Raw genomic sequence first — 26,471 nt, 5'->3', positions numbered from 1 at the left:
ATAAAATGGAGGAAGACTGGCACAGATGTTAGCTCAGGGACAATCTTCCTCACCACCCCCCCCCAAAAAGTGTTCAGATAACCAACAGGAAGGCAGAAAAAGAAATAGATAATACAAACAAAGATAAAATAAAATGGCAGACATATCCCTAACAAACCAATAATTGCACTAAATATAAATAGCTTAAATATACCATTTAAAAGATAGATTGGCAGACTGGAATATAAAAAACGTATGACCCAATTGTGTGCTGTCTACAAGAAATCGCTTCAAATAACAGCACCAGCAAATTGAAAGAAAAAGGATGAAAAACATACATGCCATGAAACATTAATCAAAGGAAATCAGGAGTAGCTCTTAATATCAGCTAAACTTCAGAACAAAGAAAATTACTAGAGACCAAGAGGGACATTATATAATGATAAAAGAGTTTATCCACCAAGAAGACTTACGAATTCTAAATGTGTATGCACCAAACAACAGAGTTGCAAAATATGTGAAGTAAAGACTGATAGAATTGAATGGAGAAATAGACAAATCCACAGTTATAATTGGTAACTTCAACACCCTCTCTCAATAACTGATAGAACAAATAGACAAAAACTCAGCAAGGATATAGAAAAACTCAAAAACACCATCAACCTACAGGACTTAATTGACATTTTAGAATACTTCATCCAATAACAGCAGAATATGCATTCTTCCCAAGTGCTTACAGAACATATACCAAGAGAAACCACATCCTGGGCCATAAAACAAACTCAACAGATTTAAAAGAGTTGAAATCATACAGAGTGTGCTCTGTAACTATAATGGAATCAAATTAGAAATCAACAGCAGAAGGATAACAGGAAAATCTCCAAACACTTGGAAACTAAGCAACACAGTTCTAAATAATCCATGGGTCAAAGAGGAAATTTCAAGGGAAACCAAAAAAAATATTGAACTGAATGAAAATGAAAATACAACATATCAAAATTTGTAAGATACAGCAAAAATAGAGCTGAGAGGGAACCGTATAACACTAAATGCATACATTACAAAAGCAAAAGTCTGAAATCAATCATCTAAGCTCCCATCACAAGAAGCTAAAATAAAAGAATGAAATAAACCCAAAGCAAGCAAAAGAAAGGAGTTAATAAAGATAAAAGCAGAAATCAAAGAAATTGAAAACAGAAAAAGAGACAAAAATCAACAAAACAAAGAACTATTTCTCTGAAAAAATCAACGCAATTGACAAACTTCTAGCAAGACTGACAAAAGAAAAAATAGAGCAGACACAAATTACTATTATCAGGAATGAAACAAAGGATATCATTATGATACTGCAAACATCAAAAGGATAATAATAATAATTTGAACCATTAAGAAAATTAAATTTTTAATTTAAAATTCTTGAAAAAGAAATCTCCAGGTCCAGATGGTTTCACTGGAGAATTCTACCAAATATTTAAATAAGAATGAACACCAATTCCATACCATCTCTTCTAGAAAATATATGAGAAGGATATACATCCCAATTTATTTCATAAAGCCAGTATTACCCTGATATCAAAACCAGACAAAGACAGTCTAAAACAAAACAAAAGACTACTGACCAGTATCTCTTATGAATATAGATGCAAAAATCTCTCAGTAAAATAGCAGCAAACAGAATTTAGCAATAAACAAAAAGAACTATACACCATGACTAAGTATACACCATGGATTCAAGGCTGGTTCAATATTTTAAAAAGTCAATGTAATTCACATAAACAGGCTAAGGAAGAAAACTCACACAATCATATCAATCAATGTAGAAAAAGCATTTGACAAAATCCAACATCCATTCATGATCAAAACTCTCAGAAACAGAGGAGTAGAGAGGGACTGCCTCAGCTTGATAAAAATCATCTACAAAAAGCTGACAGCTAACATACTTAGTGGTGAAGGACTGAATGCCGTCCCCCTAAAATTGGGAACAATGAAAGCATGTCTACTCTCACTGCTCTTATTCAACATAGTGCTGTAAGTCTGAGCCAGTGAAATAAGGCAAGGAAGGAAATAAACATCACATGGATCAGAAAGGAAGAAATAAAACACTCTCTGTCTGCAGATGACAATTGTCTACGTAGAACATCTCAAGGAGTGTACAAAGAAAAAGTCATAGAAGTAACAAGTGAATTCATCAAAGTCACAGGATACAAGATAAATATACAAAAATCAACTGTGTTTCTATATACTAGCAATGAACATATGGACACACTGAAACTAAAAATACAGTACCATTTTGCAGCCATTCAAAAATAAAATAAAACGCGTAAGTGTAACTCTAACAAGACACACATAGGATTTATATGCTGAAAACTACAAAATGCTGATGAAAGAAATCAAAGTTCTAAATAAACGGAGACACATACCATGTTCTTGGATTGGAAGGCTCAACAGAATAAAGAAGTCAATTCTCTCCAAATTGATATACAGGATTAATGGAATTCCTAATAAAATCCTTGTAAGACTTTTTTGTAAATATAGACAAGATTATTTTAAAATTTATGTGGAAAGACAAAGGAACTAGAATAGCTAAAACATTTTGGAAAAGAAGAATAAAGTGGGAAGATTCAATCTACCCAATTTCAAAACTTAATTTTATAGCTAAAGTGATCAAGACTGTGTGGTATTAAAGGGATAGGCATGTAAATCAATGGAACAAAACAGAAAACCTAGAAACAGACTCACATAAATACACCCAACTAATTTTTGACAAAGGTACAAAAATGATTCAATGGAGGAACGATAGTCTTTTTTGGAGGTGCTGGAACAATTGGATATCCATGGCAAAAGAAAAAATCTTGGCCTAAACCTCACATCTTATACAAAAATGAACTAAATCGGATCATGGACTAATGGAAAATGTAAAACTATAAAAAATTCAGAAAAAAAAGCATAGGAGAAAATCTTTGGGATCCAGGACTAGGCAGAGTTCTTAGATTTAAGATAAAAAACACAATCCATAAAAAGAAAAATTGATAAACAGGACTTCATCAAGATGAAAAACTTGTTCTGTAAAAGGCCCGTTAAGAGGGTGAAAAGATAGCTACAGACTGGAAGAGAATATTTGCAAACCACGTATTTGACAAAGGACTGGTATCTAGAATATATAAAGAACTCTCAAAACTCAACAGTTAAAAACAAACAAGAAATTCCGTTAGAAAATTGGCAAAAGACATAAACAGATATTTCAGAAATAACAAATAAGTACACGAAAAGTTGTTCAACAGCATTAGCCATTAGGGAAATGCAAACTATAACTACAATGAGATATCACTACACACCTATCAGAATGCCTAAAATAAAAAATAGTGACAACACCAAATACAGAGAAATCAGATCACTCACATTGCTGGAGAGAACGCAAAATGATGCGCTTATTTTGGAAAACAATTTGGCAGTTTCTTGGAAAATCAAACATGCAATCATCATTCTATCCAGTAACTGTTTATCCCAGGGAAGTGAAAACTTATACAAGGATATTTATAGCAGCTTTATTTACAGTAGAAATGTGGAAACAAGCCAGATGTCTTTCAATGATAAATAAACTATGTTTACTTGATGAAAAGGAGAGAACCATTGATACCTGAAATAACTAAGATAAGACTCCAGGGAATTATGCAATGTGAAAAAAAGAGTTAATCTCAAAAGATTATATTCAGTATGATTCCATTTATATAATGTCCTTAAGATGACAAAATTACAGAAATGGAGAATATAGATTAGCAGTTGTCAGGGATTAAGAAGGTACTGAGGATGGGAGGGAAGTGGATGTGGCTATAAAAGGGTGGCTTGAGGAATCCTTGTGATAGAAATGATCTGTATTGGGGCCGGCCCAGTGGTGCAGTGGTTAAGTTCACGCACTCCGCTTCGGTGGCCCAGGGTTCGCCAGTTCCGATTCCAGGTGCAGACACGGCACCACTTATCAAGCCATGCTGTGGCAGCCTTCCCACATATAAAGTAGAGGAAGACGGGCACGGATGTTACCTCAAGGCCTATTTTTCTTAGCAAAAAGAGGATGATTGGCAGCAGATGTTAAATCAGGGCTAATCTTCCTTAAAAAATAAAAAAGAAAGAAATGCTCTGTATCATAACTGTATCAATGTCAATATCTTGGTTGTAATATTATCCTAGAGTTTTGCAAGATGTTACCATTGGGAGAAAGGAGACAAAGGATTTCTCTATTATTTCTTGAAAACTGCATGAGAATCTCTATCTCAAAATGAAAAGTTTAATTTAAAAAAAATGTGGTTTCAGCAGCATACCCTAGCATAACTGCAGAATTCTATCTAGAAAGAACTACTCAATAATTCTTGTGTTTAGGGCCTTTTTTGTCATTGTTGTGAAAGATCCCCTTCCCCACAAACAGCATTCCTCCCCAACCTGTGCACACCGTACGCCTGGAGAGATGATCCAAAGGAAGATGGTAGAAGGCTCTCAGAAGCCTTGTTGCAATGAGTAATAAAACCAACTTGGTCCATTACAAGTGTGTTTCTGGTGATCTTTGGCTGGGGGACGCTGACAAAAATGGAGTTTCGTGTGAACTCTTTGCTGCCTTCAACAAGTATCTCAACTCAGTAATAGCGCACACATCTGAGACCCCTGTTCGTGGCTGGAGATAAGTTCACACTGAACTGAGCTCCCATACTTTGCTGAAAACCTTCAGCTGCTGTTTATTTTGTTTTCCTAGGAATAAGTCCTCTGAGACATTTTAGTTACTGATCAGATTTGTAAATCTGTAAATTGCAACAATCGTTTTCTAGCTTTCTAAGACCCATTCCATGGTCTGTCTGTCTTGAATGTTGTTTGTCTATAAGAGGAAAAGTCTGTAAGGAAAGGACAAGCAAAGGCCTCATAAGTCCATGCTCCAGCTGCCCCACGGGCTGAGAGTTTAGAAGGACTGGCATTCTTTGAACAAATTTTGTCCTTTGGATAAACTTTGTGGCAGGTCATCATTTCAAGACTTGGAAGGACTTTTTGTCTTATCTTTGTGACCTTGAGAACTGCTTTGTTTAGATTTTTAAGCCCTAATTGGAAACAATTTCCTTTGCCCAAATTCCAAAAACAGAAGTCCAGATAAGTACCATCTTTACACCTCTGAACCTCAACCTAAGACTACTCCTCTTCCAGGCCCAAGAACTGTTTCCTTCAGCTTTTCTCATGGTAACACAAATGTGCCTGCTTATCTCTGTTACTTGCACAACTTCACCAGGGAAAATTTGGAATTGAAATGGCCACTTTGGGGGCCAGCCCAGTGGCATAGTGGTTAAGTTCAGGTGCTCCACTTTGGCAGCCTGGGGTTCATGGGTTTGGATCCCAGGCATGGACCCACACATCAAGCCATGCTGTGGCATCATCCCACGTACAAAATAGAGGAAGATTGGCATAGATGTTAGCTCAGTGACAATTTTCCTCAAGCAAAAAGAGGAAGATTGACAACAGATGTTAGCTCAGGGCCAACCTTCATCACAAGGAAGGAAGGAAGGAAGAAAGAAAGAAAGAAAAGAAATGGCCACTTTGGAGAACTTTTGACAATAAACAAGATTGTTTACTTAAGAGGCACTTTAGAACAAAAAGTGGAGAAAGCTTCAAGAAGAGATTGTCTACGAAACTAGAAGGACCTACAACTAGAATATACAACTGTACACTGGGGGGCTTTGGGGAGAAGAGGAAGGAAAAAAAAAAAAAGAAAAGATTGTTGAAAAGAGAGATCCTTTCCTTTAATGTTGGAGATCGTCCCCTTGTTTGTTTCCATACTTCAAGGTTAATTAAGTGCTGGCTTTTAAATCAGACATTGATAAAATTACCAAGGATTTAAAACAATTTGGATGTCACTCTTTTTTGTGTACATATATTTCAAAATCTGTTTTTCTATATACAAACTTTATATCCTCTCTTTTCAGAGGGAACATAAACATCCTTTTCAGTGTTGATGTCACATTCATCTGAAGCAGGCTCCATTTTCTTTTTTTTTTCAATTCCTTTTCCTTTCTTTTTTCTTTTCTTAGGAAATTACTGATTACCTGATCAAAAGAGTCATTCACTTTTCATGTACACATTCTAGGAATATCTAGTCCAGATGAACAGTCAAAATGTCTGAAATAAAAATTTATTAAAATATGTTTCTGTTTGTGAACACTAAAAGTATATTTGCATAACAGCCCTTACTATTTCAGTTATGAGAAAAGAAGAAAGGGTATTATCTTCAGGTTAAAAGAAGATAACATTTTCGGCATGATTCAGAGTCTTTAACAAACTAGTATAATATAAAAACAATTGTCAGCACAATATTTTGATTTGTACAAAGCCAGGGTTAAATTTCTTTTGATTAAACTGAATGTCCTACATCAGTTTTATGAGTCAAGAAAGATTCCACTATTTCTATAATGTGTAAAATTTAAAATTATACATATAAAATTGTATTCAACTAAAATGAGTGATAATAATGCATGCCTTTTTAAAGTTTTAATTTTATAAAATTCTTACATTGCTACAAATCATAAGGATTTAATGTGTTAATTAAAATATAATTTTATGAACTTTAACTAACTTTAAGACCTTAGGCAAATGATTAAGTTAATCAACAAATTCTCTTTGGATGCCTAAATAATTTCTAAATAAGAAAAAGATACAAAAGACTTGTCAATATAATTTTTACCTTATTTCTTAGAATGGCAATAGATGAACGAAACAATCAAACAGCTTTGAATTATATCTTATGTTTATATATCAAAGTTATTTAAATTATATGAAATAAATGCTAGTAGACAGAAAAGCATCTAAATAATTCTTTCTTTCCTCTATTCTAACTTTTTTTATGCCTGAAGAAAAGGAAAGTTGATTACTTTGGTTAAAGATGATAATTAATATAAATGGTTAATACAGAGAAATCCCAATATGCATACAAGATAATGAATATGCTTTTCTGTTTGTTTATTAGGAAAGCTGAAACAGTTTATTCCAAGAGTAAATTTAATATGATATATATGTTATTTTATTTAGTAGATTTAATTTTTTTTTAAAGACTTTATTTTTTTCCTTTTTCTCCCCAAAGCCCCCTAGTACATAGTTGTATATTCTTCATTGTGGGTCCTTCTAGTTGTGGCATGTGGGACGCTGCCTCAGCGTGGTTTGATGAGCAGTGCCATGTCCGCGCCCAGGATTCGAACCAACGAAACACTGGGCTGCCTGCAGCGGACCGCGCGAACTTAATCACTCGGCCACGGGGCCAGCCCCGATTAGTAGATTTAATTTTAAAGCTAGAGTTAAATACTTTAAATTTATTGTATGTTTGTATGTTTGCATGTTTGTGAAGGCCTAAATGCATACACATAAGGGCATGTTAATAAATCCTTACTGCAGATTGTTGCATGAATAACGCACAAAAAGAGTAAAATTAGAATTTGAGTCTTTTTAATATAAAATAACTAGGTTATTTTATGTTCATATTAGTAAATATTTCTGGTTGTCAATAAAGGATTTGGTTAACTTTCAGTGCTTTGGACATACTTTTAAATCATTTTTGAAAAGATTCCTTTCTTTAAAAAAAAGTTAAGTTCCTAATAACTATTGTTAGTTGCTATGTGTTTTTAAAATTGTGCTTGCAATCATTTCTTGACTCTTGATACTTATGACTTATGTCTGGTTTCCTCAGACAACTATTCTTGATTCTTCCTTTCCCAAATTTGGGCCCCAAATTCAGAACAATGAAGCTATTAATACAGCTTTTTGTGCCTAAAGTGTCTTTAGGTGTACTGCAATGGCAAATAGGTAATGGAGGATTTGTTCCTTCATTCTCTTAAAGGAAAGACAATGGGAATAATTAGATTTCTAAAAAAATCCTTTGAATTTTAATTAATTTAAAATTATTATGAGAGCTCTTTTGTTTACCAAACGTAGTAATAAAAAACTAATGAATTGAAAAGAAAGTTGACTTTCCTCAGTTAATACACTTAAGTAAAATATGCTAATATAAATATCTTTCAAGGATTACCTACTTTTTAAGTCAAAAGAAGCATGCTTATGTTTAAATACAAAGATTACTATAATAATTGAATATCAAAAGATTTTTTTTCTAGGAATCCAGATTTACAAAACCTTTTTCCTTTTTTGTCATGACAAGTCTGAACCAGCACTGGGGGTTCTGACTCAATTATATGGGAATCATCAGAGACCAACCTTTTATTTCAGTCTTTCGTTAGATCCAGTGGCCATGGCAGAACCGTCTTGTCTAAGAGCTATGTCAGCTGCAGCAAGGCTTACAGAAGCCTTAAGTCAACTTAGTCGACTTAGTTCTAGGGTCTCCGTTAAACTTAATAGTTTCCCTGCTGTACAGACTCTCTTCATTGATAGAAATAACTCAAGACTTTTCAGCTGATCACCTAGCCTCCTATACAATTCTGTTGATTTCCCTTCAAAGATCACCACCCATCGCTGTAACACTAAACCTAGCTACCCGCCTTCCCTCATCTGGAGAAAAAGAAGACCATGATTGGTTATCTTGGTTAGGAAACTATCCATACCTTTTATGGACCTTCTAGATTCTTCCTTGGATACCCCTGATTTAATTTTGTTTGTTGGTTGGCTCATACTTAAAAAGAAAAATGAAGAACTGGCAAGCAGGCGATGCTATCACTGACTTGAATTTACTCTTGAAATATAAGCTTAACCTCAAAATAAAGTAAGTTCAGATGGCTAAATTAATTGCCTTTACCCAGACCTGCCAACTGATAAAAGATAAAAGATATTTATACTGATAGAAGGTATATAATCTTGCATTTGTCCATGAGTTTAAAATGCTTTAGAAATAGAGATATCCTGACACCACGAGAATCCCTGTAAAACAGACGGTGAATTAAAGAAACTTGAGATGTGCTATTACCTAAGGAGAGAGCCATAATAAAAGTAGAGTTTAGCAAAACTGCTTTATGATATTACCTACAATAGCGGAGAGAAACTGGCGATGATGTTAAACCAACATTGGTAGGATCATTTTAAAGCTATTGCTAAAGGATGTCCCAATGCATGACCTCCCTGCCATCAACATAATCCTAGCAAGACTGAGAAGGTAGAACATGGATGGGCAGAGCCTCGAGGCTCCTTTGAACATCTCCAAAAGGTCTATGAATAGGTTCTGGTTATTGCTTATTCTCAGAGCATGTTAAGGCATTTCTTTGCTGGAGAGCTCTGACTGCAATGGTGGGAAAAAAACATTGCTTAATTTTGTAATCCCAGCTTGTCTCTTCAATAATAAAGACACACATTTCACCGATACAGTCCATAAAGAACTGAAAGCTTTTACCTTTGACTTAGAAACATCACTGTCCTTACTCACAGACAACAAAAGTAATAAGAACTAACGGAGTTTTGAAACCCTCAAACTTCTAATGGCCATAGTATTTCCATTGGCCTTGATGGTGGGCAATAAGATCAATCTCCTCTAGGACCCACTAATTATCTCCTTCTGAATAAATAACAGGCTGCCTTATGCATTTGGGAATTACTTCCTGTCCTTGATACTGCAATCTAATATGATGACTGCAGGAAAGTTGCATTTCCAAAAGCTGCCTCCAAAGCAGCTTCTGTGTGATCTGAAATCTAGATATTGATCTCCTGGAAAAGGCATAAGAGAAAAACTTCTCTTGAACCTTGATGGAAAGAATCTTGGTACCGTCAACTGACATGGCATGAAGATTGCAATATATATATATTTTTATTGAGGTCATAATAGTTTATAACATGAAATTTCAGTTGTACATTATGATTTATCAGTCACCATATAAATGCACCCCTTAATCCTTTGTGCCCACCCCACAAACCCCTTACCCCTGGTAATCACTAAACTGTTCTCTTTGCCCATGTCATTGTCTATCTTCCACATTTGAGTGAAATCATATAGTGTTTGTCTTTCTGTGTCTGGCTTATTTTGCTTAACATCATACCCTCAAGGTTCCATCCATGTTGTTACAAATGGGATGGTTTTGTCTTTTTATGGCTGACTAGTATTCCATTGTGTATATATATATATATATATATATATATATATCACATCTTCTTTATCCAATCATTGGTCGGTGGGCACTTTGGTTGCTTCTACATCTTGGCTATTGTGAATAATGCTGCCATGAACATAGGGGTGCATAAGTCTCTTTGAATTGTTGATTTCAAGCTCTTTGGATAAATACCCAGTAGTGGGATAGCTGGGTCATAAGGTATTTCTATTTTTATTTTTTTGAGAAATCTCCATACTGTTTTCCATAGCAGCTGCACCAGCTTGCACTCCCACCAGCAGAGTATGAGGGTACCCTTTTCTCCACAACCTCTCCAGCATTTGCTATTTTTTGTCTTGGTGATTATAGACATTCTAATGGGTATAAGGTGATATCTAAGCGTAGTTTTGATTTGCATTTCCCTGATGATTAGCGATTTTGAACATCTTTTCATGTGCTTAATGGCCATCTGTGTATCTTCTTTGGAAAAACGTCTGTTCATATCCTCTGCCCATTTTTTAATCAGGTTGGTTATTTTTTTCTTGTTCAGTTGTGTGAGTTCTTTTTATACTATGGAGATTAACTCCTTTTTGGATATATGATTTGCAAATATTTTCTCCCAGTCAGTGGGTTGTCTTTTTGTTTTGTTCCTGGTTTCTTTTGCCTTGCAGAAGCTCTTTAGTGTGATGAAGTCCCACTTGTTTATTTTTCTTTTGTTTCCCTTGTCCGAGTAGACATGGCATTCAAAAAGATCCTTTTAAGGCTGATGTTGAAGAGTGTACTGCCTATATTTTCTTATAGGAGTTTTATGGTTTCAGGTCTTACCTTCAAGTCTTTGATCCATTTTGAGTTAATTTTTGTGTACGGCTAAAGATAATGGTCTACTTTCATTCTTTTGTGTATGGCTGTCCAGTTTTCCCAACATCATTTATTGAAGAGACTTCCCTTTCTCCATTGTATGTTCTTAGCTCCTTTGTCGAAGGTTAGCTGTCCGTAGATGTGTGGTTTTATTTCTGGACTTTCAGTTCTGTTCCATTGATCTGTGTGCCTGTTTTTGTACCAGTACCCTGCTGTTTCGATTACTATTGCTTTGTAGTACGTTTTGAAGTTGGGGATTGTGATGCCTCCAGCTTTGTTCTTTTTTCTCAGGATTGCTTTGGCTATTTGGGGGTCTTTTGCTGTCCCAAAGGAATTTTAGGGTTCTTTGTTCTATTTCCATGAAGAATGTCATTGGGATTCTGATCAGGATTGCATTGAATCTGTAGATTGCTTTAGGTAGTGTGGACATTTTCACTACGCTTATTCTTCCTATCTGTGAGCATGGAATATCTTTCCATTTCTTTACGTCGTCGTTGATTTCTTTGAATACTGTTTTATAATTTTCATTGTGTAGGTCTTTCACCTTCTTGGTTAAATTTATTCCTAGATATTTTGTTCTTTTCGTTGCAATTGTAAATGGGATTGTATTCTTGAGTTTTCTTTCCATTAGTTCATTATTAGAGTATAGAAATGCAATTGATTTTTGTAAGTTGATTTTTTACCCTGCAACTTTGCTGTAGTTGTTGACTATTTCTAATAGTTTTTCCATGGATTCTTTAGGGTTTTCTATATATAAAATTACGTTGTCTGCAAACAGTGAGAATTTCACTTCTTCATTGTTTATTTAAATTTCTTTTATTTCATTTTCTTGCCTAATTACTCTAGCCAAAACCTCCAGTACTACGGTAAATAAGAGTGATGAGAGTGGCCACACTTATCTTGTTGTCTTGTTCCTGTTCTCAGAGGGATGGCTTTCAGTTTTTCCCCATTGAGTATGATGTTGTGTTTGTTAAGTATGGCCTTTATTATGTTGAGGTACTTTCCTTCTATATCCATTTTATTGAGAGTTTTTATCATAAACGGATGTTGGATCTTGTCAAATGATTTATCTGCATCTATTGCTCTATTGAGATGATCCTGTGGTTTTTATTCCTTATTTTGTTAATGTGATGTATCACATTGATTGATTTGTGGATGTTGAACCATCCCCGTGTCCCTGGTATAAATCCCACTTGATCATGGTGTATGATCTTTTTAATGTATTGCTCTATTCAGTTTGCCAATATTTTGTTGAGGATTTTTTCATCTATGTTCATCAGCAATATTATCCTGTAACTTTCCTTCTTTGTGTTGTCCTTGTCTGACTTTGGTATCAGGGTGATGTTGGCTTTGTAGAATGTGTTAGGAAGTGTTCCAGCTTCCTCAGTTTTTCAAAATAGTTTGAGGGGGATAGGTAGAATTCTCCAGGGAAGCCATCTGATCCTGGACTTTTATTTTTGGGGGAGGTTTTTGATTACTGTTTCAATCTGTTTACTTGTGATTGGTCTATTCAGATTCTATATTTTTTCTTTGTTCACTTTCTGTAGATTGTATGACCTAAAAATTTAGCCATTTCTTCTAGATTGTCCAATTTTTTGGCATATAGTTTTTCATAGCATTTTCTTACAAGCCTTTGTATTTCTATGGAATCTGTTGTAATTTCTCCTCTTTCATTTCTGAATTTATTTATTTGAGCCTTCTCTATTTTTTTCTTAGTGAGTCTGGCTAAGAGTTTGTCAATTTTGTTTATCACCTCTTTGTTTCATTGATCCTTTATACTGTTTCTTTGGTTTCAATTTCATTTATTTCTGCTCTAATTTTTATTATTTTCCTCCTTCTGCTGACTTTGGGCTTTGTTTGTTCTTCTTTTTCTAATTCTGTTATGTGTAGTTTAAGATTGCTTATTTGAGATTTTTCTTGTTTGTTAAGGTGGGCCTGTATTGCTATGAATTTCCCTCTTAGGACTGCTTTTGCTGCATCACATATGCATTGGTATGGTGTATTTTCATTTTCATTTGTCTCCAGATATTTTTTAATTTCTCCTTTAATTTCTTCAATGATCCATTGGCTGTTCAGTAGCATGTTGTTTAGTCTCCATATCTTTGCCATTTTATAGCTTTTTTCTTGTAGCTGATTTGTAGTTTCATAGCATTATGGTTGGTAAAGATGCTTGATAGGATTTCAATCTTGTTAAATTTATTAAGGCTTGCCTTGTTTCCCAACATGTGGTCTATCTTTGAGAATATTCTGTGTGCACTTGAGAAGAATGTGTATTCTGCTGTTTTGAGATGAATTGTTCTATATATATTGATTAAGTCCATCTGGTCTTGTTTTTTGTTCAAATCCACTATTTCCTTGTTGACTTTCTGTCTGGATGATCTATCCATTGATGTAAGTGGGATGTTAAGGTCCTCTACTATTATTGTGGTGTTGTTAATATCTCCTTTCAGGTTTGTTAATAGTTGCTTTATGTACTTTGGTGTTCCTGTGTTGGGTGCATATATATTTAGAAGTGTTATATTTTCTTGGTGGAGTGTCCCTTTATCATTATGTACTGCCCCTCTTCTTCTCTCATTCCCTGTTTTATCTTGAAGTCTACTTTGTCTGATATAAGTATGGCAACACCTGCTTTCTTTCATTTGTCATTAGCCTGGAGAATCTTCTCCCATCCCTTCACTCTGAGCCTGTGTTTGTCTTTAGAGCTGAGATGTGTTTCCTGGAGGTGGTATACTATTGGGTCTTGTTTTTGAATCCCTCCCGCCACTCTGTGTCTTTTGTTTGGAGAATTCAATCTATTTACATTTAGAGTGATTATTGATATATGAGGGCTTAATGCTGCCATGTTATTGCTTGTTTTCCAGTTCTTCTGCATTTCCTTTGTTTCTCATCCCACGAATTTCAGACTACCAATTCAGTTTGGTAGTTTTCTATCATTATTTTCTTAGTTTTCTCTTTATTCATCATTTGTATGTCAGTTCTGATTATTTGTTTAGTGGTTACCATTAGGTTTGTATAAAAAAAATCTTGTAGATGAGATAGTCCATTTTCTGATAGCCTCTTATTTCCTTGTACTAAGCCAATTCCATCCCTTTTCTCTTCCCCTTCTAAGTTATTATCAAAACTTATTCCATCTTGTGTTGTGAGTTTGTGGTTAAAATGACAAGATTATATATATTTTTGGTGTTTTCCTTCCCTTTATCTTTAATGTTGTAATTAAGTATTTGCTAACTTGTTCTGATAGACAGCTGCAATTTTCTGATTTTGCCTACCTGTTTATCTCCTTTCTTAAGGTTGTGTAACCCCTTTCTTCCCCTCCCCCCCATAGGTATGAGGGCCTTCTTGGTAATTTCTTGTGGGGGGCTCTTGTGGTGATGAACTCCCTTAGCTTTTGCTTATCTGGGAAAGTTTTTATTTCTCCAGCATACCTGAAGGATATTTTCACTGGATAGAGTATTCTTGGCTGAAAGTTTTTGTTTTTCATAATTTTGAATGTATCATTCCACTCTCTCCTAGTCTGTAAAGTTTCTGCTGAGAAATCCACTGAAAGCCTGATAGGGGTTCTTTTGTGAGCTATTTTCTTCTGCCTTGCTGCTCTTAATATTTTTTCTTTGTCATTTACTTTTGCCAGATTTACTACTATATGCTTTGGAGGTCCTTTTACATTGATCTAGTTAGGAGATGTATTGGCTTCTTTCACTTGTATTTCCAGCTTCTTCCCCAGGTTTGGGAAGTTTTCAGCTATTATTTCTTTGAACAAGCTTTCTGCTCTGTTCTCCTTCTCTTCTTTTCTGGAATACCTACACTCCCTATGTTGAATTTCCTAACTGAGTTGAATATTTCTCAGAGAATTTCTTCATTTCTTTTTCATCTTAGTTCTCCGCCTCCATCTGAAGCATTTCTATGTTTCTGTCCTCCAGACTGCTGATTCACTTCTCCAAAATATCAGCTCTGTTATTTGGGGAGTCCAGATTTTTCTTTATCTCACTATTGTGTTTTTCATCTCCAACATTTCTGATTGGTTTTTCTTTACAGTTTCAATCTCTTTTGTGAAGAAGTTCCTGATTTCATTGAATTGTCTATCTGCATTTTCTTGTAACTCATTGAGTTTGTTATGATAGCTATTTTGAATTCTCTGTCATTTATATCATAAATTTCTTTGCCTTCAGTATTTATTTCTGGGTGCTTGTCATTTTCCTTCTGGTCTAGAGATTTAATATTTTTCCATACTGTTTTACAGTGTGGATTTGTGCCTCCAAATAGTGATAGTATGTGGTTGCAGCTTCCACCTACCACCACTGGGTGGAGGTCAAGAGCTGTATATTCTGAGCCCACTGCAATCCACAGCTCACTTGCTCCCAGCTGCTACTTTTCTGTGTGGGTGCTCTGGCTGACCAGCTGAACTGGACCTCTGGGTGTAAGGAGGGACGTTTTCTTTTGCTTGCATTCTCCCAGGGCATTCTCGATCTGCCCTTGCTATCTGCTCTCCTGGGGTGCTGGCTTGATGAAGACACCCCTGCAATAGCTTATTCACCCCTGTGTGGGGCTTTCCCATGGGCTGTGAGGGAACTTGGGGAGCAAAGGAGTTCCAGCAGAGGGCTGCCCCTCTCCCCTTTCCTCTCAGAGCCACACAAGTTTCCACACCCTGGGCCACTGCCGTTGGGGAAGGAGAAGAGATCCCCTTACCTCCTTCCACTTCCTCCAGGGGGATCCATCACTTCAGATATATGGCTGCATGGGCCTCTCTGATGTATTTTGTGTTGTGTGAATGTCCTCTGTTGGTATACGAATGTCCTTTTCATTGTATCTTAGGGAGGAGAGTCTAACGGGAGCACTCACTCCACCGTGATGCTGACATCAATCCAAGATTCCAATATTTTAATCTTTGGATTCATGTTTCTCAACTAAAAGGACATATGTAACTTCCACCCAGTGACTGGAAGTCCATTCCTTTGACATATCTCAAACTGAGTATTTTTAGAAATTCTCCAGAAGCTGTTGATGCACAGAAGTGAACATCTTCTGCCCAAAACAGCAGAACAAACTACTGACTGCAGAAGCAGACAGCTTTCACACAAGACAGAACAAAATTAATTTTTTGATTCTTTAGCACCCTTTTCCTTTCTCTTTACTACTAATCTTGTCCCTCATTGTACTTGATCCTCTTCTATTAACAAATCTGATCTTCCTTATCTTTACCCTGTAACCCTATTTTGGTCTTCTGCCACTTAAGAAAAGCACAATTCTCTAGTGTGTTTTTATCAGACCATAGCTACTATTCTGCATTTAACTGATTACTGACAAAATTTAATAACTTAAAAAAAAAAACCACTCCAGGGGCTGGCCTGGTGGCACGGTGGTTAAGTGTGCACATTCTGCTTCTCAGTGGCCTGGGGTTAGCCGGTTTGGATCCCTGGTGGGGACATGGCACTGCTTGGCACACCATGCTGTGGTAGGCATCCCACATATAAAGTAGAGGAAGATAGGCACAGATGTTAGCTCAGGGCCAGGATTCCTCAGCAAAAAAGAGGAGGACTGGCAGTAGTTAGCTCAGGGCTAATCTTCCTCCAAAAAAAAAAAAAAAAGACACTCTAAAAGGTCAATTTTCTTCTACATATCTTTTCTTATATTTGTCTCCCTTACATAATTAATCCCAAATGCCACTCTTATAAAAATGGCACATTGACCACAAAACAACAAAATGCTTCTGCTGAGGTCCTTACAACCCTATCATCAAAACCTAACCCGTTAGGAGTGGGAACAAAGATTGAGCCTACCCTGGATAAAAATAGTTACAGTATTTTCTTCAGAGACATTCCAGCCTGTTTGCAGCCTGACATTTCAGACTGTTTGATTCCACTGAAGGTCTCTATCGACTTCAAGTGACTCCCTCCACAGACTCTCAAATTTAAAAAAAAGGCTCATTCCTATTGCAATAAATGATTCTTAAATTCCCAATACCAGTACAGTGTTTGCCCCACTAGGATACTTCTTATATGGACACCAGGCTTACACTTTACCTGCCATGCACTAACTTATCCTGTGTATTCAGGATAATTGTTAGAGAATTTTAGATGGTTAAAACTACTACCCCTCCTGTGAATCATTTTTCCCTAGAAGGAATACACAGAAGCCTCTGAAAAAGGCAAGGCCAGTTTACTTGAGAGAACTCCCAAGAGGGATAGCAGACTCCCAGACATGTATTCTGCGCAAGCCACAACTACCAGAGGGATAATGAAACTGGAAAGGATCATCCACAACTTGTCTCTGATCCTGGTGAAATAAATTATACAAATTCTGCTCTGGAAACCAAAACAGATTCTCTCCTGGATCAAACTCTAGCCAGGCTCCTCTGAACCCTCTTCCTGACTAGGCTTCAATCTTGGCCTATAAAGACTTGAGTAAAACACTAACATAGCTTTAACAGCTCCAGGCTGCATCCCTAGGATGAACATAGCCCTCCCTTCTTATACAGCCTGAGAAAAGAATTTACTAGCCAACACCTGAAGATAGGGCCCCTGTCTCCCGGTCTCTGAGGGAAGGTAGGAGTCTGACCTCTATAAGTACCAGTTAGCAAAGCCAGATATGTTTCACGTGGACCAACTCTCCTTTCCTGCTTTTTGTAATTTTTTTTCACTTCCCTAACTCTACTGAGCCCCTGCTCACCCGCTTCCTGTTCCCTCATTCTCCTTTGAAAATATCCAGTCTTCTCTGTAAAAATTGAAGTTGAGTTCAATTCATATTGGACTCTTTCCCCTACTGCAATAGTATATTACCAATTCAAATCCATCCTTACCCCTTTAACTAGTGTCTGGCTTTGTTTATCTTTGTCCAAGCCTCATTGAAATGTAAATTTATTAGGCAGAGTTGTCATGGATAATCACGCGGTCCTTAATTTCTTCTTAGGTAGCCAAGGGGAAATTTATGCTGGTGTAAACACATCTTGCTGCACTTCTCGCCTTATAAAGCCTACAGAACAGCCCATGACTGGGGGTGGGGGGGGGGGGTGGAGAAAATGCCTCCTACATGTCTAGGAAAGAAAAGGGGGATTTGGGGAGACATATTTTCATTGTCTGGGTGTGATAGTCCGGGTCCCTATTTTTCAGTCTGTTATAAGAACTAATACTCCTTTTTGCTTCTGCAAAGTCCTACTTCCTTGAATATTACCCCCAAATTATCTAATGCAAGCACAAATCCTATAACAATTAATTCCTTTCTAACACCTTCTTTCTGAGATGACCCAGTTTCCAAAGGTGAGCATTCTCCCTGGATACAACAAATCCACAAACCGAACTTTGTCCAACTACAGACATGTTCCTAATGGCCTTTAACTGGAACACACTGACTCTGAGAATCCACGCAACAATCTAAAGAATAAAAGAAGTATGGTAAAACATTAGTTAAGTTAACCCACCCAAAGAAATGGTTTGTAAATATATTTCTGATGCAGCAAGGATGCTTTTCAATTCTGCTTCAGAAACCCATGTGAAGATGTGAAGAAAACATGGTTGGCATGTAAATGATGTCAGAAAAAGAAGGTTTTTTTTGTCTTTAATTCAGCACTTCCCAAAGTATCTTTCACGGAATATGAATTGCACGAGATGCTCTGTAAAAGAAAAGGCTTCCATGTTCAAATAAGCCTGAGAAACACAGTAAGCGATAGCATTCCTCTTGTGGAGATTCATAAAGCATGTTAAAGGCTCTGGGGTCTTGTAGAGGCCTGATTTGTACAGTATATCCTTCCCATCTTTTGGCCCTGAAAACTTTTTTGCACATTAACATTCTAATATCCCACAGAACTAAAGCTCTACACAATCTTACTTGGGAAATTCTGATTGTTATATAATTTATCTGGTACATGATTTTGATGGAAAAGAAAGAGAACACCTCCCCCCACCGCCCCAATGGGCCAGATCAGCCAGTAAGTGTTCAAGAGTTTGGAGTCAGGGAGCTCTAAGCACTTCTTATGGGGCAAATTAGTTTTTCTGAGCATCCATTACTTCATTTGTAAAATGGAGAGTGTATTAGTTTGTTAGGGCTGCCTTAACAAAGTACCACAAACCGGGTGGCTTAAGACAACAGAAATTTATTCTTTCACAGTTCTGGAGGCTAGAAGTCTGAAATCAAGGTGTCAGCAGGGCCGTGCTTCCTTCAAAGGCTCTAGGAAGAAGCCCTCCTTGCCTCTTCTAGCTTCTGGTGGCTCCCAGCAATGCTTGGCATTTCTTGGCTTGTGGATGCATCACTCCAATCTCTTGATTCTGTCACGTGGTGTTTTCCTTCTGTGTCTTCACATCATCTTCCCACTGTGTGCCTCTGTGTCTCTGTGTCTTCTCTTCTTATAAGAACAACAATCATATTGGGCTTAGGGCCCATCTTAATCCAGTATGACCCCATCTTAACTTGTTACATCTGCAAAGATCCTGTTTCCAGATAAGGTCACATTCACAGGGACCTGGGGTCAGGACTTGAACATACCCTTTTGGGGGACATAATTCAACCCCAGGGATATGTAATATCTATTTCATAGAGTTGTTGCAAGGATTAAATGAGAGATGGAGAGAGAGTACTTCACAGGGTACTTGGTACTGAGTAAGTACTCCCCAGTTCCCTTCTCATGAATGAATGTAGGAATGATCGAGCTTCAACGTCTGTCATCCCACTGACCACAGGGGTGAATTGATGACCTCAATTCTCACATTTGTATGAAGCGTCAAAATTATACTTATCTTGGTGTTTGCTAGAAAAGCATACTCTACAGAAACACTGATTACTCTCAGATTGTTCTGCCATGTGATGACAAAAATCTCTAGAGTCTATGTCACTCTTTTGCTCTTAGTCTATTCCTACCAGGAATCTTCTGATAACCCATCTGCTTAGTTGGGCCTCTCTGGAAGAGTGGACTGCAGATCAGGAATGGAAGACTGCAACAAAGGGAAAGTAGAATCCCCTATTATAAATGTACAAATCAGAGTTCTGGGTTAAAAACTTAGTCCCCTGTGAGTCTGGTTTGCATAAATTGATTTCTTGAAGCCTAGGAGTATATTGACAAGATGAAATTTCTCATATGCCAAGCTGATATAAGCTACATCCTATTTCTGAGATGACCTTAGGGCATTAGTTCTGATTACATGGATAATGGCTCTCTCTCTTTTTGATCTGTCTCAATAGCAAGTCTGAGGTTTCTAGCTTGGGTTATAGGGAGAATGGTGCAGCTATCAGCTGAGACGGGGCGCACACATGCTAGGGTTCAGGAGATAGGTCAAGGCTGTAGATACGTTTCAGGGAAATAGTAACACGGAGGCTGGAAGTCTGTAAGTCTGATTTGGGAAAGGGAATACAGCAAAATGAGAAGCTTGGAGGTAATGTTTTAACTCAACCTTATAGAAAATTAAAGTTCCTATTTTTTGGCAGGGCCACAACAGAAAAATCAAACCCCAAATCAGGAAGTACAGAGTTGAAAGGCTAGAGGTAGTACAAGCAGCACGCACAAACAAAGTCCAGGAAGTCACAAATTTGTGTCAGCTCAATGGGCAGAGCCCTAGAACAAGGGTTAACTCACAGAGTCTAGGGGACAGGGAGACAACACACAGGAACTAAGACTGCTATGTGACCAGCCAGAGGAATTCTCAGGGAAGCATTCCATTATAGATGGAGTCCTGGCCATATGGACTATAGAACCTACTCTAGTCTTAAAGACCCTGACTTTACAGCCAGGATTCTGACAGAATCTTAGGGAAAGCTTGTATCTAAGAGGCCAGGGAAGGGTCTGAAACAGTAGGAATAGACTTGAAAGCAAGCAAGTCCTTAAACTTTTTGACCTTGAAGACCCTAAAACCATTTCTCCCATCTCAGGACCAGCAGGGCTTGTGAATTGCAATGAAAGGGCAGCTGGGGACCCTGCCCTGCACTACTCCCTCACTAGGGTGTGGCAGCTACAGACACTGCGGAAAGTCCCTTATCATAGGCAGAGCATGGATTCCAGCAGGTAAGACCACAGACAAGAGGTCTTTTAAAAGGTGGTAACAGGTGGCGCACCAGGGGATTGAGGAGTGTGGGGACCAACAAGAGACCCTGGCAACAGAGACGCCTTGAGTAACTGGGGAGGAAAGCAGAACTCATGGGGGAGGTCAGTTTACAAGCAGCAAGGCCCTTTTACTGGTCAGGTCATGGTGCGAGGGGATGATTTTGGACCTGAGAGGAGGCCTGGCCATTGCAGGCAGGCTCTGAGTCCTGGAGAGCCCAAGTACTAGGCAAAGACTTGGGTACAGAGACTCAGGCCAGGGCTGCCAAGACAGGGGACCCTTTTTCCCTCATGAGGTGGGGACTGAATCTCAGGACCAAGAGGGATGCCCAATTTTAGGTTGGAGGCACGAGATCAGAACTGATCAACCCAAGGTAACACTGAGTCCCAGAGTTGCTTCTATTCCTCTGCCTGAGGTTGGAATTGCTTCTGGGCCTGCAGAGGCCGGAGGGAGTGGGAGTGGCCTACAGCTGTCAAGCAGCTGCAGTCGCGGGGAGAGGATTATTACAGAAGCTGGGGCTTTGATTCCAACAGCATCTTAATCCCTAGAAAGCTAAAGAAAGAAATTACACAAACATCCTTCCTAGGAGCCTCGTTTAGCTAACAGCCACAGGCTAAAAGCAGAGCCAGCTCAGATCCCAACTCCATTTAGCTCAACACTTTCTCTTAAGAAACCTTTGAAACACTTTGTTCTTTCCTGCCCATATAAAATACATTTAACTACACCACATTGCAACCTTCCACTAGACTGCAAAAAAAAATCGCATGCTAGATATGGCTGTAAAAACCAGCCAAACCAATTAAGTATGTGACAGGAAGCTGAGAAATATATGAAGAGGTAAATTCAAGGGAAATTAGGAAATAAATTGACAGCATAATTTCCACTGCTTTAGAGGGAGAGGAGAGAGTGAGCATGTGCACGACTTCCTGGACTGAAAGGGGGCTGGGAACAAAGAAAGAATTAAGGCTCTGTCTCCTGCAGCTTTACTGGTAATGCAAGAGCAAAGAAGAAACTGAGCAGCAGGGCAGAGGGAGATTCCGTATTTCAGTTCTGAAGAGAAACAGACATGCGGCGTGACCAGTTAAAATCTGATGATCGTGAATAGCTTACATGGATGCTTAGAATGTTTGCATGGTCATAGCTAAGCTGTAACTGTCCAAAACCTCAGACATGTTATTTTCATTTATACCTAGAGAAAAAAATCTTTTGATGCATTCCCAGGAGGTCGTTAGACCTTGTCAGAGATTCCTCCCCGACCGTCAGCACTGACTGAGCCTGTGAGCCCACAGGTGTGCGGCCCTTCAGTTCTTAGATACAGGCCTGTGACCTGCCCTCAGAACCGGAAGACGGAGGCACTTGCACACTGACACAGATGTACCCGGCACAACAGCAAGTGATGTGCAATTAGACAACCAGCTGCCATCACGTTGTGGGAAACTGCTAAAGAGTAGATAACGTTCTGGAGGAAAAAGGTTGGCGCAGTTTGCATCACCTTTACAAGGAATTAATGATGAGATTGTGCACAGAGCAGCTTTGAGGGAGAGAGCAGTGGCACCTAACCTGTCGGCACCTCCTTGGGAGGAGAACAGGCAGACAGGCCGTGCCAGCAGCCTCTCTGATTGCTGCTAGTTGACCTTCTGGGTCCTGCTGGCTACCATTTCTGGAGCTTCTAAATCCCACGTTGAAAATTCTTCTGGCAAATTGCCACCAGGGTCCTTGGCTGTCGGATTTCATCAGCCAGCCCCACCACACCTCACTTCAAGCCACCCAGCCTTGGTCAAACCTGCTAAAGGGCTCTGGGAAAGCACATTCCCTCTAACGGCCCGCCTCCACCTCAAGCCACAGGTGCTCATTCATTCAACAAGAAGCAACAGTCAACCTGTACTGTGTTGAAGCCGTGGTAGGCACACTGCAAAGCTCCTGTGGGTGACCAGAATTGGCCACCCCAAAATGTGTCTGTTTGTCTTGATTACTTTTTTTTTTTTTTTTTTTTAAAGATTTTATTTTTTCCTTTTTCTCCCCAAAGCCCCCCCCGGTACATAGTTGTATATTCTTCGTTGTGGGTCCTTCTAGTTGTGGTATGTGGGACGCCACCTCAGCGTGGTTTGATGAGCAGTGTCATGTCCGCGCCCAGGATTCGAACCAATGAAACACCGGGCCGCCTGCAGCGGAGCGCGCGAACTTAACCACTCGGCCACGGGGCCAGCCCCTTGTCTTGATTACTTTTAAGAACAAAAGGCTAAGAAGACTCAGGAAGAACATTTAACCTTCCCCAAAACTGCCTAAAAAAATTTCAGATAGAATGGTTGTTCTAGGAAGGAGCTAATATTGTAATATCACTATAGTATAAAGTAAAATAAGTGTGATTAAAAAAAGCACCAGCAGGCCCATTTTTATCAAAGTTGTGTCTCTCAGGCCATGTGGTCTAGAAGTGGCCCAGCAAACACTTGCTTAACAAACATTTGCTTTTCCATCTCCGTGTAAAGGACCTTCTTCCCCTTTGAAGCCCCAAATCACTAACCCCAACACCCTCCTTTGTCTTTAGCTGAAGATGGTATTTAAGGTGGTGGCTCTAGCCATTTTGGCTAGTTATTCAGTTTTCCTGGGTTCCTCCCATGTATACATGTTATTAAACTTTGTTTGATTTTTCTCCTATTATTCTGTTTTATGACAATTTAATTCTTGGACCAGCCAGAAGGACCTAGAGGATAGAGGAATTGCCTTCCTCCCCTACACTCCTTACATGTCTTAATTAATCCTTGAATAGCCCTAGCTACTCTGAATTGGTCATTTCTAGATGAGAAAAACCAAAGTGCAGAGACATGGAATAGCTTGTGTGCCCAGTTGTCAGCTCTCAGTCACAATGCTGTCCTGCCTCTCTCTGAACCACGTATACTAGGACCTGTGTATATGACAACCAAGAAAACACAATCCCTGACTTAAAGGAAACTTAAGGGTGGTGAATAAATCAGAAAGTTCATAGACAAAGCTCTATTAGAGATGGGAAGTTAAAAGACAAAGAGAGGTGAGAAGGCCATCAGAATAAGATGTAGAGAGTGCCATGGGAACTTGTGGAGTGGCTCCACATAGTCTCAGGGAAAAATGAAGAGTTTTTCAAGATACTGAGGGGAAAGGTTGGCTAAGGAGAGAGGTTCAGGGGTTTTAGAAAGGGGAACAGGGTGTACAAAAAGGGATTGCTGAGAGCACATGGCAAATTTGGGGAACTGCCAGTCGTATCACCTAGGTGAAGCATGAAAGGGAGGATGAGGCAGGCAGATGGTGGTTTGAGATTGATCTACATCCACAGTAAGGAGTTTGGGTTTTATTCTGAGGGCAACGAGAGCTCTTAAAGTGTGGGAAACAGAGTTGCATTTTGGAGGGGTGATTCTGACAGCAGATGGAGGACAGTTCGGAAAGACGCAGGCCTAGGTTTAGAGAGACTAGTAAGGATGTTCTGTGATTGTCCAGGGCAGAGGGGGTGGACATATCTGGATGGGACGGAAAGATATAAAGAAATGAGAGTTGACTGGAATTGTGGATAGACTAGTTATGGAAGTCAAGGAAACAGAGAGTGAAGGATCCTCTCAGATGTTTTGGGGGCAGGATGGTGCCTTACATTAACAAAAAGAACATAAGAAGGAAGAAGCTGTTTAGGGGGGAAATGAGTTCAATTTGGGGCATTGTGATTTGAGGCATTTATGAAACATGACTCAACTGTCTGTTGCAGTCTAGATGTGGGAACGAGGAGCTGCGGGAGACTTACGAACGGAGGGGCCACCAGCACTTGATGGTAACTGAAGCCAGAAGAGTCGATGAGCTCATGCAGGCTAGAAGAACAGAGAAGGAAAGAGGGTCAAGGACAAAACCTTGGGAAACATCAACAATTAAGGGACAGGCAGAGAGAACAGAAGCCTGAAAAGATGACTGAGAAAGACTGGCCAAACAATACAAGAAGAATCAAGAATGCAAGGTCAAGAACACCTAGAGAAAGACTGTTTTAAGGAGGGAGTGGTCAGTGGGGATACAAAGTATCAAGGGACTTAGCAATAAGAAGGTTATCAGTGATCCAAGGGGTGGGGTGGAAGCCCAAGGACAGGAAGCTGGTAAAGGAGCAGCAGCTGAGAAAGCGATGGGAGGGTAGCTCTCAAGCTCTGCAGCTGTGAAGGGTTTGTTGCTGGAGGAAGAATCTGAGTCAGGGAGGGAAGACGCATGTCTTCTCTTCTTTAGAGACATCTTGATTCGTACTCTCACACTGTCTCCCTCGAGAGACTTCAGTTTCTGCCTCTGTTCGTTTCTCCTCCTCTCTTTTTAAACATCCTACACCTGATCTGTGCTAGGGTAGAATGCACACTGTGTTTGAAGTCCAGTAGACCTGGTTTGACTCCCAACCCTCCACTTTTCTAGCTATATAAGCCTTACTCTCTGAGGTTTTGCTTCCTCACCTTTAAAATGAGGCTAATAAAGACTGTCCCTTAGGATTGTTTTGAGTTGTAATTGAGAGGATGTGTTCACGATGCACAGCAGGGGGTCAGCCAAATGCCAGCATCCTCCTCTCCTACCTAACTCTGACCTATTCAAATTTCTATTTTTCTTTGTCCTTTTTACACCTAAACTCCCTGAATCACCAGCCTCACTGTTGTCATTTCTCCCTCATCTTCCTCTTCCTTATCTACAGCAATAGCTGCCCTGCCTGTCCCCACCACCTCCTGTGAGTCAGACATAACCAGGATAAGCTCGTTTGTTCCCGCTCAGCAGCTGGTTCTGCTGCCCTTTCCTCAGACTTTCTTCTCAGTAACTCTAGAATTTGATCTTCACATCTTGTTTTTGAAACTTCCCCTCCTTTGACTTCTGTGGCCCTGAGGCCATGTGGTTTTCCATTTCCTGACTGCTCAGCTCTTCCAAAGCCACTGTTAGTTCTTTTTCACGCAACTGTGGACACCCACTGGAGCTCCACCGTGGTCCTTGGCTCACCTCTCTCTGTAATCCCCCAAGAACTCACCACCATGGAGACTTTACAACTGTCTCTCTTCCTCAGACTACCAGTTATGTCTTTTACATATGAAAATATCATACTTTTGATACCAGCTAACACAAGGTTGACATAAGGGAAGCCATATTGTAGGAAAAAACCCATATTGCAACTTTGAATGACCTCTGATTAACTAACCCAGAGGTGCTCTGTAGATTTTATGGCCCCTCCCAGCTGCTGTAAGTTGATAACTTTGTTCTTTTGAGTTCCTTAGGAAGGTGATGACCCCCTGACAGCCATCATCAATGGCAACTGAAAGATCAGGGTATAGGGCATTGCTCCCATCTTTGAGGCACAGCCAGTAAAACAAAAGACTGTCAGGAACTAAGACCAGATGTCACCTGGAGACCACTTGCCTCCTCTACCCAGAGACCAGCCCACTATATAACTGGTCTGTAGTCTTTATTCTCTAAGATGGTTCTTTGGACATTAGTCAGCCATCTTCCCCCTTGCTAGCAAGCTGTGATTAAAAAGTCCTTTCTCTCCTTCCACCTTGCCTCCTGACTATTGGCATGTCTTGCATCAGGCAGACGACCCCTGCCTTGG

The 26,471-nt window shown here is 39.0% G+C and overlaps 1 protein-coding gene across 1 annotated transcript in view; it reads right to left on the bottom strand.

Annotated features, from left to right (window-relative positions):
* Positions 1 to 26,471, bottom strand: part of CYSLTR2 (cysteinyl leukotriene receptor 2) — a 43,194-nt gene that overhangs the window by 4,875 nt on the left and 11,848 nt on the right. The window contains exon 2 of the mRNA XM_046663733.1: positions 24,660 to 24,723. Coding sequence (XP_046519689.1) covers positions 24,660 to 24,718 — 59 coding nt within the window. The 5' untranslated portion in view covers positions 24,719 to 24,723. The remainder of the gene's footprint in view (positions 1 to 24,659; positions 24,724 to 26,471) is intronic.

The sequence above is a fragment of the Equus quagga genome, chromosome 6, assembly GCF_021613505.1.
Source record: "Equus quagga isolate Etosha38 chromosome 6, UCLA_HA_Equagga_1.0, whole genome shotgun sequence".
NCBI lineage: Eukaryota > Metazoa > Chordata > Mammalia > Perissodactyla > Equidae > Equus > Equus quagga.
The sequence above is the reverse complement of the archived record's forward strand: the minus strand, read 5'-3'. Positions and strand labels throughout refer to the sequence as shown.